Raw genomic sequence first — 16,444 nt, 5'->3', positions numbered from 1 at the left:
GAAGAGTGCTTTCCATTAGTATTATAAAGTAATATAGGATCATGATTTAAAAGCTCAAAACAGTATAAACAAATGTAAAATTTTAAAAAGTGAATGTCCAGTCCATGCCTGTGGACTCAGTCCCCATTCTTAATCCCCTGAGGCAGTTACAGTTTCTTGCCTGTAAACTTTAAGAATAGTTTAAAGAACCCTAGCATGAGAATGGTGGCTTTAAAGCAAACTTAAGTTGTGCCTCAGGACAGGAGAAGATTGAATCTAGTGTCACTGTCACTTTTCTGTTTGTTACAGTGAATGCATTTGTCTTTGCAGTATCTTCATTATATAGAGAATGACGGTTGTAATTGCTCTCAGTTTAAGATAGTAAGGAGATACTTGGATTTCTCTGCAACCACTTCAGTCTTATGAAATAGCAAATGTTACCTTATAGATCCTTTGAAGTGCTCCCAAAATGTTTCTGACTTTCCTTAAAAATAGCTTCATAAATTGTGAGGTTATTTAGTTGAAAGGAAGTAAATACATTTTAAGAACCAGTTCTGATGTAGCTAAAATGTGATTTTGAAAAAGACTGACGGGCTTTACATTTCCTCTAAAGTCAGGAATAAGACAATGGTGCCCACTTTCACCATTACTATTCAACATAGTTTTGGAAGTTTTGGCCACAGCAATCAGAGCAGAAAAAGAAATAAAAGGAATCCAAATTGGAAAAGAAGAAGGAAAACTCACTATTTGCAGATGACATGATCCTCTACATAGAAAACCCTAAAGACTCCACCAAAAAATTACTAGAACTAATCAATGACTATAGTAAAGTTGCAGGATATAAAAACACCCAGAAATCCCTTGCATTCTTATACACTAATAATGAGAAAACAAAAAGAGAAATTAAGGAAACAATTCCATTCACCATTGCAATGGAAAGAATAAAATACTTAGGAATATATCTACCTAAAGAAACTAAAGACCTATATATAGAAAACTATAAAACACTGGTGAAAGAAATCAAAGAGGACACTAACAGATGGAGAAATATACCATGTTCATGGATTGGAAGAATCAATATAGTGAAAATGAGTATACTACCCAAAGCAATTTATAGATTCAATGCAATCCCTATCAAGCTACCAACAGTATTCTTCACAGAGCTAGAACAAATAATTTCACAATTTGTATGGAAATACAAAAAACCTCGAATAGCCAAAGCGATCTTGAGAAAGAAGAATGGAACTGGAGGAATCAACCTACCTGACTTCAGGCTCTACTACAAAGCCACAGTTATCAAGACAGTATGGTACTGGCACAAAGACAGAAATATAGATCAATGGAACAAAATAGAAAGCCCAGAGATAAGTCCACGCACATATGGACACTTATCTTTGACAAAGGAGGCAAGAATGTACAATGGATTAAAGACAATCTCTTTAACAAGTGGTGCTGGGAAATCTGGTCAACCACTTGTAAAAGAATGAAACTAGAACACTTTCTAACACCATACACAAAAATAAACTCAAAATGGATTAAAGATCTAAATGTAAGACCAGAAACTATAAAACTCCTAGAGGAGAACATAGGCAAAACACTCTCTGACATACATCACAGCAGGATCCTCTATGACCCACCTCCCAGAATAATGGAAATAAAAGCAAAAATAAACAAGTGGGACCTAATTAACCTTAAAAGCTTCTGCACATCAAAGGAAACTATTAGCAAGGTGAAAAGACAGCCTTCAGAATGGGAGAAAATAATAGCAAATGAAGCAACTGACAAACAACTAATCTCAAGAATATACAAGCAACTCCTACAGCTCAACTCCAGAAAAATAAATGACCCAATCAAAAAATGGGCCAAAGAACTAAATAGACATTTCTCCAAAGAAGACATACAGATGGCTAACAAACACATGAAAAGATGCTCAACATCACTCATTATCAGAGAAATGCAAATCAAAACCACTATGAGGTACCACTTCACACCAGTCAGAATGGCTGCGATCCAAAAGTCTACAAGTAATAAATGCTGGAGAGGGTGTGGAGAAAAGGGAACCCTCTTCCACTGTTGGTGGGAATGCAAACTAGTACAGCCACTATGGAGAACAGTGTGGAGATTCCTTAAAAAACTGGAAATAGAACCGCCTTATGATCCAGCAATCCCACTGCTGGGCATACACACTGAGGAAACCAGAAGGGAAAGAGACACGTGTACCCCAATGTTCATCGCAGCACTGTTTATAATAGCCAGGACATGGAAGCAACCTAGATGTCCATCAGCAGATGAATGGATAAGAAAGCAGTGGTACATATACACAATGGAGTATTACTCAGCCATTAAAAAGAATACATTTGAATCAGTTCTAATGAGGTGGATGAAACTGGAGCCTATTATACAGAGTGAAGTAAGCCAGAAAGAAAAACACCAATACAGTATACTAACGCATATATATGGAATTTAGAAAGATGGTAACAATTACCCTGTGTACGAGACAGCAAAAGAGACACTGAGGTATAGAACAGTCTTATGGACTCTGTGGGAGAGGGAGAGGGTGGGAAGATTTGGAAGAATGGCATTGAAACATGTAAAATATCATGTATGAAACGAGTTGCCAGTCCAGGTTCGATGCACGATACTGGATGCTTGGGGCTGGTGCACTGGGACGACCCAGAGGGATGGTATGGGGAGGGAGGAGGGAGGAGGGTTCAGGGTGGGGAACACATGTATACCTGTGGCGGATTCATTTTGATATTTGGCAAAACTAATACAATTATGTAAAGTTTAAAAAAAAAAAAAAAAGACTGAGGGGCTTTAACAGGAAAGAATACTCCCCTTGGTAAGTACTGTGCAGCGTAGAGCACACTGTTCCGTTTCCCCTGCTGGTCCTTTTTCTCTTGAGGGCTTTCCCCTGCATGGAGTAATTGAACTGAGATCACTGTCTTTTTACTTATATTTTACCACTGCATCTTTACTTACAATCCAGAGTTTTGCCCTCTACCTCATACTTCTTTATTATTCTATGTGAGAAGGTTCAAATGATTGGCTTCAGAGAGCCTTAAGGATAACAGATTCCCTATTCTAAGATTTTGGATTTTATTTAATCGCAGAATTATATGTCTTTCCAAAAATACTCCTTCTGAATTTGACACTTGTTTGGAACTTTTAAAAATAATTTTTTAAGCTAGAAAACAGAGCTGCTGCCCTGTAGACTAGTCAAGCTATTTTAAAAGCAAATTATTTAAAAACCATTTTGAAAGCAATTGCATATAATTGCTAAGGCCTTAAGGGGATTTCACCAGCCAGTCTCATTAATCAGGATTCTGTTATTGTCTAAATAAAAATATGTATTAAATTATATTAGATGAAGGGAAAAAAATCTGTAAATACTGTGCATACTTGTAAGAGTCAGAAAAGAATACAGAACAATGCATCTTGGGGGCTTGTGGTTTTCCACTTGTAAAGTCGTTTAGCACATACTGAACATTCAGGACGTAGACAAGATACATGTAAAGAATATGTTCAAATTTCCAACAAATAGAAATTGGTTTTTGTGTCGTCTGGGGCTTCCCAGGTGGTGGCTCAGTGGTAGAGAATCCGCTCACGGGAGGAGGTGATGCAGTGCAGGAGACACAGGAAACATGGGTCCGATCTCTGGGGTGGAAACACCCCCTGGAGGAGAAATGGCAACCCACTCCAGTATTCTTGCCTGGAGAATCCCATGGACATGGGAACCTGGAGGTCTACAGTCCATGGGGTTGCAAAGAGTCAGGCGCAACTGAGCGTCTGAGCACTTTATATCATTTACTCTGATTCACCAGTAACCAGTTTACTGGCGTTCCTTTTGACCTTGTTCTCCAACTGAAGTTTGATTTTCCTTCTGTTTTTATGGCACTTTAACTGAGGACATAAAGAGATATTTTCCAAGGAAGAAAAATTCCCTAATTTGGGATTAGATTAGATGGGAGTTTACAAGTTTTCATGGGTTTTTCCCTTGTCTCTCATTATAGGAGGAAAGAGAAAGAAATTCAGGCCTCCTGCCTTGAGTCTAATAGCACCATCTGCTCCAAGCCTAATGGGGAAGGGGGACTGCGGGAGCAGCAGTCCAGGCCTGAGATCCCTTCTGCTCCAAGCCTAATGGGGAGGGGAACTGCAGGAGCAGTCAGTCCAGGCCTGAGATCCATGACCCAGAACCTGGCCTATAGGTCACAGACTACTGCCTGGCAGAGAGATGTCAGTGTCGGTTTTATGACCTCTCCCTAGTACGCTGCCAACAAGGCACTCTTTGGCTCCCCTGTGTACCTCATCCCTCCAAGTCAGTCTTGTCTTTGAGGATCCTACACTAAACCAACCACCCACCATTCCCCGTCTCTCTTAGGTGAGCCATACCATATGGCCAGGGGTCCAGCACCCCCCAGGCTGCGGTAGTCTGGCTCTATCCATCTGCCTGTCTCCTTTCCCACTCGTCCTTCTTGGCAGAATGCCCTTTAGAAAATTAAACTTTGCTTCCAGATAGAAACAACACAGGAGAGGAATTATATTCATTTTTCTGGAAATGCTAGGAAAGAGAAGAGGCCAAGGTAACTTTGTGGACTGGGTGGGGTTGGTGGGGAAATCCACCTGATTCTTCAAATTGGTAATTCTCTGTGCTGGAGGGAGCCATGGTGAGAGGGAAGGGGCAACCCCCATACGCTATTGGGGGGAATGCAATTCAGTCTAAACTTTCTGCAAAGCTGTTTCCTAGGATGTATCAGGACCCTTAGAAAAGGCTCCTAGCCTTTGACCCATTAATTTAACTTCCAGGAATTTATACTAAAGAAACAACTGGAGACAAGCAGTGGTCTGCTACAAGAATGTGAATTGCAGCACTATTTCTTATGGCTGAGGGGGGATAATAGTTCAAATGTACACAATAAGAAAAGAGTTACATAAATCAGGCCATACCATACAGTAGACTCCCCTGTAGGTCTGAGAATACTCTGGGGGGTTGTAGAAAGGCCTTCAGGGGGTCATCTGCTAAGACTGTGGTTTTGAAATTATTTTTCTATCCTAACATCAGTTGCTTTTTAGCCTCATTAATGACGAAAGAGTTTTATGATTTGGGGAATATATCAAAGGTTACTTAATGACAACAGAAAATGCTTACATGAAAAAAAGCATGCTACTATGTATGTAGTATTATCCACAACTCTCCCCCGCCCCAAGAAAAGTGAAGAAATTTGCCAAGTGATTATCAGTGGAATAAATTATGTATGATTTTACTGCTTTTCTTTTGATATTTTTTCATTTCTTCATCATCTATAATTTTGCATATCAGAATTGAAGATCAGCTTTCTTATTAATGGTCAGCTAGCTGCTTATCTTGTACCAGCTCAGGATTTTCCACTCCTGTGCTTTGGAGCCACGAGAGGGTCTGCCACATCTGTGATCAAACTGGGAGCCTGCTGGGGCAGCCCTGTCCACAGCCTAGTAGGCATACCCTGGCTGGTGCATCAGATGCCCCATCAGTCAAGTGAGTCACCACAGAAGGGTGTCAAGCTGATGATATTGCCACACAACTGTACTTGAACTCTCAGCCACATCCCAGCATGATGCCAGGCCTTTGAGCCTTATCTTCCTAAACCATTATTTCTTCCCTGTCCAGTGAATGTCACAGGGACTGGCTGGGCTGTGTGACTCCTTTTGAGGACACCATGGATCAGCAAACTAAAGCTGATACAAGTCTCCAGTTGAATCAAAACCAGACCAGCAAATGTTCCTTAAAGTTTAAGCTGTTGTTGGCTGTACTTGGGCCTTGATGTGGGGGCCTGGCAGGACCCCAAGAATATTTAGGGTGAAAAATGTGCTAGGGCATTTAGCTGGACGCTGAGGTTGTGAAGAGGCCTTCATGGATCAAGTGCTAAGAGTGTAGTTATAAAATTATTTTCTTCTAACCTAACATCAATTATTTGTTATCTGTGGCCTCATTGATGGGAATAGACTTTGAGAATTCAATATTGGAGATTTCAGAGCCAGTAATACCAAAGCTGGCCAGTTTTGGTCTGTTTTGTCTTAGATTTTTTACCATTGCTGTTGTCACTTTAAGTAACCTATAGCCAGACACTTCTGTGGCCAGAGGTTAAGATTATACAAATAGTCTTTGGCCATTATCGTCATCCCTGTGCATCTTATTTTCCACCTGTATGTTCTCTGGGTTGCATCAAAACTGATATATAATATGCTCTATATTTCTTGGAGGAACGTTCATATGTTTACGTCATTCTGTTGCTACAAGCATCAACCATTGTGGTATATAAGAGTGTTCAGTAGTATTGTTGACATTTGGTTTTGTTAATGTGACTGGAGCACAAGCAAAGTATAATTTCAATCAGTTTAGAAATCACAGAAGTACTGTGGAGTGTACATTTTATTGTTTTGCTAAAATGTAGTGGTAATAAGTTCTAAATTGGAGTTATTTTATAGCAAATAAATGTTATTGCTATAACTAAAATGCAAGCCGACAAATGAAAATCTGCTAGTTGTTAAAAAGCACAGTTAATAATACTACGGCAGTAGACATGGAGACTGAAGAGTAACTTCTTAGGATCATTGTGAATGTCCTGCATCGCAACCATTGTTGTTGCTGTTCAGTCGCCCAGTCGTGTCCGACTCTTTGTGACCCCATGAGCTACAGCACTTCAAGCCTCCCTGTCCGTCACCATGTCCTAGAGTTCGCCCAAGTTCATGTTCATTGCATCGGTGATGCCATCCAGCAATCTCATTCTCTGATGCCGTCTTCTCCTTCTGCCCTCAATCTTTCCCAGTTTCAGGGACTTTTCCAGTGAGTCATCTGTTCGCATCAGATGACCAAAATACTGGAGCTTCACCATCAGTCCTTCCAGTGAATATTCAAGGTTGATCTCGCTTAAGATCAACCATAACCCCAGATAATTTCAGCCATGTACTAGGTCACCAAGAACCACTTAGATATCCAGGGTTGTGTTCATAGACTATGTTCCCAGCTATGCCTTTAGCCAAAGGAATGATTCTTGGTACAGTTGAGGTAGGAAGCTGAAAGGATTTCCTGCTTATTGTTGTTTAGTCGCCAAATCATGTCCGGCTCTTTTGTGACCCCATGGACTGTAGCCTGCCAGGCTCCTCTATCCATGGGATTTCCCAGGCAAGCGTACAGGAGTGTGTTGCCATTTCCTTCTCCAGGGTATCTTCCTGACCCAGGGATTGAACCTGCATCTCCTGCATTGGCAAGTGGATTCTTTACCACTGAGCCACCAGGGAAGCCCTTCCTATTTATAGAAGCCACTGAAATAAATAAATAAATAAAGTCTTAAGAACTTTTAAATTATCCTCTGCTGCCTACTAACCAAAGGAACAGACTAGTTCAGGCCTCTGGGCCTGGGTTGCTCTCATAAACCTCCAGACTGTCCCTGGTTGGAACCTGAGTTCCCAGGCTGGGCTGCAGTTGGAATAGCCAGGCCTTGCTCACTGGGTCATTACCTTGTGGGAGGAGGACTAGGGAATGCAGGGCCTCTCTTAGCAGCTGCTCTGTGGATTAACTAAGGACTGACTACCCAGTGGAAATAAGGCAGCACTTCCTCCCAGGACCCAAGACAGAATCAAGTGTGGGAACAGGTATTAACCTAATCATAGAATAACTGATCCCTTAACTAATGAAGTTACTTACTATCTTATATTATAGTTGTTTTTAAATTTGTCTCATCTCATGAAATACACTGTATGCTCAGCAAGTCAGAGACCTTGGTAAATGCTGAATTGTATTCCGTTTATTGTCTTGATCACACTGTGTGTCCAGTAAGTTAGTCATTGCTGGAATAATTCAGAAGAGAAGAGCCATACTCTTCAAATGTAATCTCTTCTATTATATGAATTCCATCTGCTGTATGAATCTACCAGACGGAAGACTGGAGGCAGGATTGAGTATTTTGTTGGGATTTACAATGTGTTGAGTCTATTTGGGTCTGTCTGTTGCTGCATTCGCATTTTCCCTTGCAAATGTGGTAGGCATCTGAAGGAAACTCATAAATCAGTGGTTCAGAAGGTTTCTAGTGGATCTGTAAAGAAGTTTGGCATAGCCTAGAGGACCAAAGCAAGTCCTGCTACCCAGAAGCAACGCACTGTGGCAGGGAGAGCCCCGTGCTTGGAGCCAGCAGATTGGGGTCGGAACCTCGGCCCTGACACTGCAGCCTGAGTATCTTCAGGGAAGCCTCAAATTGGCCCAAGTTCCCATATCTATGAAATGGGAATTATAATAACGCCTCGTGGCTAGATAGTTGGGTTAAAGGAGATTCATTAATTTAGTGAATAATTATGTACTGAAAACCTCTTAGGCACTATTTTAGAAGTTAGAGGTAGAGCAGTAAACAAAACAAACAAAAATCCCTGCTCATAGAATTTATATTCTAGAAATACAGTACCCATAGTGGCATTTACTAAATGTTTCATTCAGTTAGTCTGAGGATATTCAACGAACTCACGCAATGGGATTTTACTGTACACTTCTGTAGGAATTTATGTTACAACTGTAGATAATTAAGGCCATTATTGAGTCTCTTATCTGAGTTGAAGATATCTCATTAAGTAGGACGTTTATGTGTTCTTGCTAAATTCTGGAATGTTTAGACAGTGTGTTCCCTGGAATTGGATTCGTGCAGTGCTTGGGTCAGAAAGGCCAGCTGCCGTCCAGGGCTGCAGGTGGTGTGGCTGGGTGGTTTCTGCGTTGTTTTGGTGTTTGTGCTATCTATGACTTAATGCAGTTTTACAGAGTTGCTAGATGTTTGTTTGTATAATTTGTAAAATAAGTCAAAAGGCTAGCATGACTACTTAAAAGCCACCAATCATGTTTTAGTGAGTGATTTCAACCTTTTCTGTCCAGTTTTTTGATCAGCCACCCATCAAAGAACAGATTGACAGATTTAAGCTTTCAGTTCATTTTTACATTGCCTTCCATCTGGGACTTTTTCTTTGAGCATCAAAATGCCCAAAATCCTTGAAAAGAGAAAGAATAAGCCTGGAAAGCAAACCTCCGAGGGACAGCTGGGTGCTGCACACAGTTGTGTGCCCTCTCCTGGGAGGTGTGTGGGCAGACCCATCCTCCACCCGTGATCACTTTCCACAGTTCTTCTCTGGGTCTCCAATGGCACACAGCCCATTTAGTTAAAAATGTAAACAGGAAATCATTTTCTGGTGGACTGGCCTGTGTGGCCCAAAAAAAAAAAAAAAAAAAAGGTCATTTTTGCTGAGACACAACTTTCGAAACGCATAGTGGTGGAAGCTGGAGGCTGGTTATAAGCTAGCCCTGCCCAGATGGAGGTCAGTGATAGGATGTGGGTGTGGGAACCCATGGATGTGGGTTCAGGGCATTTTTCACTGATGGCCAAAGGCACAACGGACACGACTGCGGAAGCTCCCATCACCTAGAAAGCAGTTGTTCTGCGGGGCAAAGAGACATGTTGATACTCCGAGGAATTCCAGAGCGGGCATTACTTGGAAGACACGGGGGTCTGGTCTGGAGAAACGTGCCTTGGCACTGAAGACGCGGTCTGGGTTCAGTGCCCCTCCAGTCTCTCCAGCTCCCTGTCGCTCGGCCTCCCCTGACCCTCCTGTGCTCCCGCTGTGGTTTCCCTGTGTGCTGACGAGTTTTTTGGTGGTTATGTCTTGCAGCCCCCCGAATCCAAGCCCAACTTCACCCCTCTCGCCATCTTGGCCCATGTTCTCGGCGCCATCCAGCCCTATGCCCACTTCATCCACGTCCAGCGACTCATCCCCCATCAGGTCTGTTGCAGGGTTTGTTTGCTTTTTTGTTGCTGCCGTTGTTCTCTCATCGGCTTGGTCCTCTCTTCATGCAGTGTTCAGCCTCCTCGTCAACTTTGTTCCCTGCCATCCAAACCTGCACTTGCTTTTTGACAGGCCAGAAGAAGCAGTTCGTGAAGACTCCAGGTAAAATTACGGATGATGATCACTCTGTTCCTGCTTATCCAAAGCTGGTCAGGGATTCCAGCCTCAGAGACCAAAGCTGGGAGGGACCATTTGCATGAACCAGCATGGCATTTTTCATGCCCTTCTGAACCCTTCCTCCAGTTCCTGAATTTATCTGTGGTGCCTAGAGTTTGAGGAGAGAGTGCTTCTTGAAAGGGCTCCTGTTTACATTGCTCTCTGAATCAGGAGGCTCTCTGTGCTTCAGCATAACATAATTTCAAGGGGAACAGTGCTGAGACACGTGCCGGCCTTTTCTTCCCTCATTTTTATCAGGTAGCATCAGGCAACATTTATTTGTGGAGTTGGGTTTTTGGCCATGAATATTGATACCTAGATGGTAAGACCCAGACCAGTCAGGAGAGAGACAAATATAATACAGAATAAATTGTTCCTTACCTTCCATGCAGTCCCAGGAACCCTCATGCTCCCAGCCTGTGTCTGTCTCCAGGTGTCATGAACCCTTAGCTCTTATGGGAACAGGTAACACCTCTTTCTGAGGGTTGACCTAATTGCTCCCTCCAAGGCCCAGGCTGTAGTTTTTCCCTGCTTTGATGACACACAGACTTAATTATTTGCATTTGAGTTCTTTGGAAAAAAGAAGCTGTTTAAATGCTACAAAACAATTCATGAGGATGCTGTAGAGTCCCTCCGCTGCATATGTCCCCAGCATGTGTGTGTCCTGCACAGATAGTCTCTGCTTTCAGACAGCCAAAACACAGAGCCCAGTTACAAGCTTCGTCAGAACCTCAGCCCATGGCAGTGTTTTCTCATCCATCTTTTACTCATAGCTGGTTTTCTCCAAGGGGTAAGCCCAGCAGAGAGGCTTAAATAATCAATAAAGCTGTGTCTCACTTAAAAAAAAAAAAAAAAGAAACACCATGCTATTTATACCTGTGTACATACATACATGTGTGCTCCCCAGGTGGCACAGTGGTAAAAGTCTGCCTGCCAGTGTGAGAGATGCAGGTTCAATTCCTGGGTCAGGAAGGTCCCCTGCAGAAGGAAATGGCAACCCACTCCAGTATTCTTGCCTGGAAAATTCCATGGACAGAGGAGTCTGGCGGTCTACAGTCCATGGGATGGCAAAGAGTTGGACACAACTGAGTGCATGCACACATACACACACACACCTACACATATTACTTTATTCTCCTCCAGGCACTTCCATACCTATCATTTCATTGTATCTTCATGTGAGAATGAGAGAAGAAATGGCCGGAACCCTATTACAAAGAAAGAAAACTAAGGCACAGAGAAGTGGCTTGTACATAGTCACATGACCCCTGAGGTCCAATCCAGAGCTCAGGGCTTCTTGCCCTCAACCAGCACTCTTTCTTCCAAATACATGGGTAGCCCCAAACTTGAGTTTTCGTGCTTCCCAGCCCGATAGCCTGGCCTGCTTTTCTAGGGTTTATGTCTAGCTTTTTCCTTGAAAATGGGAAAAAGCTTTTCCCTATATCCTTTTATCCTCACCCTGGGAATAAGGTAAAAATTCAGATTATACTTTTCTTGACACTCAGATTATCTCCTAATTATTTCTTAGGTACATTCTGGGAGATGTTAACTGTCTAGGACACCAGATATATGGCTTGAATTGTTCTGGTTAGATCATTGATTGCCCCATGAAGACCTGAACCAGAGCCAAAATGTTGCTCCTTCATTTTGATCAAAAGAAAGTAAAATCTTCAGAACATTGGCCCTTGAATAGAATGGGTTGGGGGGCCTCAGGACAGTAGAATCATTCAGCTAAAAAAAACCGAAATGTGCTCTGCTTTGACGGTTTTCATTTTTCTATATCTCTAAGCTTTGGGGCCCTACTGCCTGTCCAGTATCTCCACCTCTCCACTCCTGTCACCCAGAAACTTCCAGGTTTTACTCTTTTAGCTATTCCTTTTCCAAATATTTCCAGATTGGCAGAGGACAGTGGCGGCAGAATCTGCACAACCCACATGTCTGGGTTCATGGTTACTCAGGACCGTTCACTCTGGCCGTTGTTGTAATGGCGCCATTTGGATGATGCTGTTGCACAAGCCTGCAGGACGCTGCCGTTTTGAAATAGGCAAGACAGAGTAGGACTTACAATTGGCTATCACTGAGCTGACCATGTGTGCCAAAGTGAGCATGGATGGGGATAGCTGGGGAGCCAGCGAACAGAGGGCAAAAATCCCGTAATTGCTGTTGCAATATCAGCCAAGAGGTGGGGGCATATACCCATTATTCAGGTCCAGTGAACCATCTCCCCAAATCCACTTCCAGAACATGAAGTTCCAGATTTCCTTCCCTAGACAGAGATTTTAAAAATAAAAACTTAATTAGACCTAATTAATGGGCCCATGAACTTCTATATAAACATCTTCTCTGGAAGAGGTTTGGTCCCCCCTCTTCAAAGCATTGCTTTGCTTGTTAGTTCAAGCTCAGGAATGGAGATGCCTTTCACAGCACAGCAGAGAAAGGGGACTGGAGGAGTGTTCCCTTTCCTTTCACTTGTACCCCTAGAAAAGCTCCCCACCCCAAATTCCTAACTTGGAATCACACAAGGGCTCCTGGAAATTAGGCCAAAATGATCAGACTGTTGCATCTCACCAGTCTAGCTGAGCCCGCCTCCCTGGACAGTGCAGATAGTGGGTTGTCATTTTGCAGAGCTTGCAAGGGCAGTTGAGGGAAACTCCTCTGAGTGCTTTCCTGGCCCTGTGCCATGCTCAGAGGCGAAAATTAAAAATGAACTAACAGAAGGTTCCAAGCTTATTTGTGCCCTTGAAGGCCCCACTGAGGTCTGAAGGGCACCATCACAGAAGAGTCACAGGCACCCCAGGCTCTCTGTGTCCAGGGTAGAGGTGCTCTGCAGAGAACAGGGAGCAGAAGAACCAAAGCGGAGATCTTTTATTTCTTTAATCAGAGCCAAAGCCTACAAATAAAACCTGTGTGCCAACAGGATCTGTTTTGGTAGAAACCCTACCTAATGCAAACCGCCCAGGGCTTTTGATAAGGAGAGAGTGTGACATGGGACTCTTTGGGACTCAGTGGGACTCAGGCTAGCAAATTCTTACAAAGAGAAAACTTTCCCCTGCGTAGGGCTGCCAGATTTAGCAAATAAAATGAAGATTCTGTATATCCAGTTATATTTGAATTGTAAACCACAAATTTTTTTTTAAGTATATCCTGTGCAATATTTGGGACATACACTAAAATAGTATTCCTCGTTGATCTGAACTTCAGATTTAACTAGCTGCCTTGCGTCTTATTTGCCATCCCTCGTCCTGGGGGGCAGGAGTAGTTCCTTTGAGAAGCAGCCCTTGTATCATTTCTCCCATTCTTGGCGCGTGTGCCGTGGAGGTAGGAGGAAGCCCTCTTGTAGACTGTCAGTCACCTCTTAATTTAAAACAAAAGCAAGATTCTCTCCTGACCTTTGTTCTTATATTTAATATGCTGCTTTATTGAATGTTATCGTTATTAAATCCCCCAAACCAGATATTAGTGGAAAATTTACTCCTCTTGAAAGACAGTCTTGGGCATCTGAGGTATTCCCCCTGTTTCCTTCCTGCCAGACACCCTAGTTGATTTCCCTGGCTTGTCCCTGTTTTGTCCCATTCCTTGTATTTGAGGAGGTTAATAAGTAACCTCTATGAAAACCCAGCCAGAGAAGCCTTGCCTCAGATGATTTGTGCCTCACCTTTTATCTCCCCGTCCCTGGTCCCCATCCTCTCCCTCCACCTGCTCTGCCCTGTCCTCCAGGGACAATGACCCTGGCTCGTGGCCACTGCATTCTCCTTCCACGTTCATGTCATTGCAGGCTTCACTTGCCTGTCCGTACAGAATTTTGATTAACACTTTTTACAAGCAGATGCTCTCTGTTCCCCATTCCATCAAAAGCAAACAACAACAAAATAAAACAATAAAACTTCAATCCCACATTGGTTGTTTGGCCCTTGGTGGTCAACATGTAGACTTGGTTTCGTTAGATTCACAGACTCTGCCCCTTGTCCTGAACTTAATCCTAACACTAATGATAATTATGTAGGAGGAGCTGGTTTGCAGCTGGAGCTGATACATTCTAAAGGCTCTTCTCCTTTCACTCCCAGCAAACCCACTTCATGTTCTCCCACTTGCCCAGTTTTCTCCCACCCAGTTATTATTTCCTGGTTACTAGAAGACCAGAGAAAACACCAGTAAACTGCACCTCAGCAACAAATTCTGAATAGCCATTTATCCGCACAACAGACCCATTACGTCACCTTTCCTTCAATTTTCATGGAACCAAGACTAAAAGTTTTAAATGCCTGTCCATGGTATAGGTTTCCAAACATCCGTGATGCCTCTTTCCCAGAGGGAAGCTGGACTTGGTGACTCCAAGAGGAACAGTTCTATAGTGATTGAAAGCGCCCTGCTCCTTCTAATTATGTCCGATTTACCTGAGACCATTCCTCTAGTAAGGAATGGAGGTTTAGCCTCCGTGGGTCCTTGAAATGGAGGTTTAGCCTCCGTGAGTCCTTGAGGCCACTCAAAATGGAGGTTTAGCCTCCTTGGGTCCTTGAGGCCCTCCATTAGCCAAATAAAGGTAAAGCAAATAATGCATATCTCTTGAATAATCGTCTAACCCAGAGGACTACTTGCTCTTTGGCTACTCTACCCTGGAGCCCCTAAATATGCTTCCTCAGATAGCTTAGAAGAAGAGAGAGGTTGCTTTCAGCAAATGAAGAGCCAGCCTTTGACTGCTAAACATCCATTTTCTTATGACCTTTGAGAAGTCATAGATCCGTTGGAACTGGTTAGCTATCAAAACAAAAATTGATTTAGCAGTGCTCGCAACTTGTACTCTAGAACATGGGCTCACAATCTGTAGCCATTGGGTCAGATCCAGCCTGCCTCCCGTGTTTGATAAGTATAAAGTTTTGCTGGAGCATAGCCACACTCTTCCATGTACATCTTGTCTGTGGCTGCTTTCATGCTACAATGCAGAGTTGAGTAAAAGCAGCAGAGACCATATGGCCCACGAAGCCTAAAATGTTTACTGTCTAGCCATTTACAGAAGGAGTTTGCCAACCCCTGCTCTAGAAGAATGGTTCTTAGCCCTCGTTGCTCATGAGAGTCACTTGGCGAGCTTTATAAAAATACTGATGCTGATATCTGCACGTCAGGGTGGAACCCACACATCTGCATTTTTTGAACTGATTCTGCTTCACGAGTGTCAGCACTCCTTGAATGAGAAAGGCACAAAAAACTGCCACAGTGTCCCTACTCTCTTCTTCATCCCCACATACGTGTACACACGTATGCTCGTGTACACACACACACACACACTCATGCCCACACCTTGTCTGCTCCCCGCCCTGCCCTGCCCTGCCCTGGGGGTCCGGGAGTTCCAACTGTGGAATCCTGCTCCACCAGCCCCATGAGAAAGAAGTAACATCTGCAACAGCTAATGTCAGCCCTGGGCCTGGAGCCCAGACCCATCTTTGCTTGAATTTCTCCTTTTCAACTCCTTGAGCATTGCGGCTTTTAGCAGGGTCTGCTGGGAGTGTCCTCAAGAGCAACTTGGAAGCTCTTTCCTGCCTTCACTTCCCTACTCCCCAGCTAGTCCTGCTCCCCATACGGGGCCCAGCCTTCCCTCCCAACTGTTCAGCTCTTGTGACTCCCGGGTCAAGTTTTGACTTGGCACAAGATGACCCGACAAGAAGAGTGGTTTTCCTGGGTCACGGCTATTCTCTGCCTATTTCTCGTTTTTACTCTGGTGACCTTTGTGACTTTCCTACCTCCTGTTTTGCCATCTGGCTGCCTTGTCAGGCTCTTCCCACAAGAGAGGGCTAGGCCGCTTGCAGGGAAGGGGAGGAAGAGAGACGAAATATCTTGCAGAAGGTTTTTTAAAAATGCTCATTAAACTGTTTTCCCCCAGCACACCATTCCGGAAGGCAAAAGCCTTGTATGCCTGCAAAGCAGAACACGACTCCGAGCTCTCATTCACAGCAGGGACGGTCTTCGATAATGGTGAGTTTTTCAAATAAATAACTGGAGTTGTCAAAGTTGCTTTCTACCTAAGGTAAATTTCCATAGAACAGGTAAGACTGAAAAGGACTGTGGTGGGGTGGGGGGGGTGGGGGGGAGGGGGTGTCTTTTCCCACAGTGGGAGAGCAGTGGCAGAACTCAAGGAGTCATTGTCAAGAGAGGACGAGTGGAGTCACCTCACGGTGACAGGGCAGTGTCATGGAGATGTCATGGGCATTGAATGCGATGGTCCATGCACAGGCTTTGAGTGTCAGGGGGCTGGACAGAGCAGGGAGACAGAGCAGTGGAGAACAGGAACCCTTTAAGGGGGCAGAAGCTCTGGGTGGGGGGCTACGGCCGCAGGGTCTATGCCTGTCTTCTGGGGTTCCAGGGGATTCACGTAGGCTTGGGGCGTCAGGTGAGCTCAGGGCAAAAAAGCTGTGCTGCATCCCTTATCATCCTTCCCCTGTTGCCGGGAGCAGGAAGTTGA

General features: G+C 43.8%; 1 protein-coding gene across 4 annotated transcripts in view; it reads left to right on the top strand.

Annotated features, from left to right (window-relative positions):
- ARHGAP26 (Rho GTPase activating protein 26) overlaps positions 1 to 16,444 on the top strand; it is a 468,401-nt gene that overhangs the window by 437,506 nt on the left and 14,451 nt on the right. Inside the window, exons 21-23 of one of the 4 annotated variants that reach the window (XM_045166569.1) lie at positions 9,661 to 9,771; positions 9,907 to 9,936; positions 15,866 to 15,957. In XM_045166569.1, the coding sequence (XP_045022504.1) occupies positions 9,661 to 9,771; positions 9,907 to 9,936; positions 15,866 to 15,957 (233 nt within the window). Of the gene's footprint in view, positions 1 to 9,660; positions 9,937 to 15,865; positions 15,958 to 16,444 lie in introns of all 4 variants that reach the window. The other 3 variants (XM_045166568.1, XM_045166570.1, XM_045166571.1) reach the window with 3 other exon arrangements.

The sequence above is a fragment of the Bubalus bubalis genome, chromosome 9, assembly GCF_019923935.1.
Source record: "Bubalus bubalis isolate 160015118507 breed Murrah chromosome 9, NDDB_SH_1, whole genome shotgun sequence".
Lineage (NCBI taxonomy): Eukaryota > Metazoa > Chordata > Mammalia > Artiodactyla > Bovidae > Bubalus > Bubalus bubalis.
The sequence above is the reverse complement of the archived record's forward strand: the minus strand, read 5'-3'. Positions and strand labels throughout refer to the sequence as shown.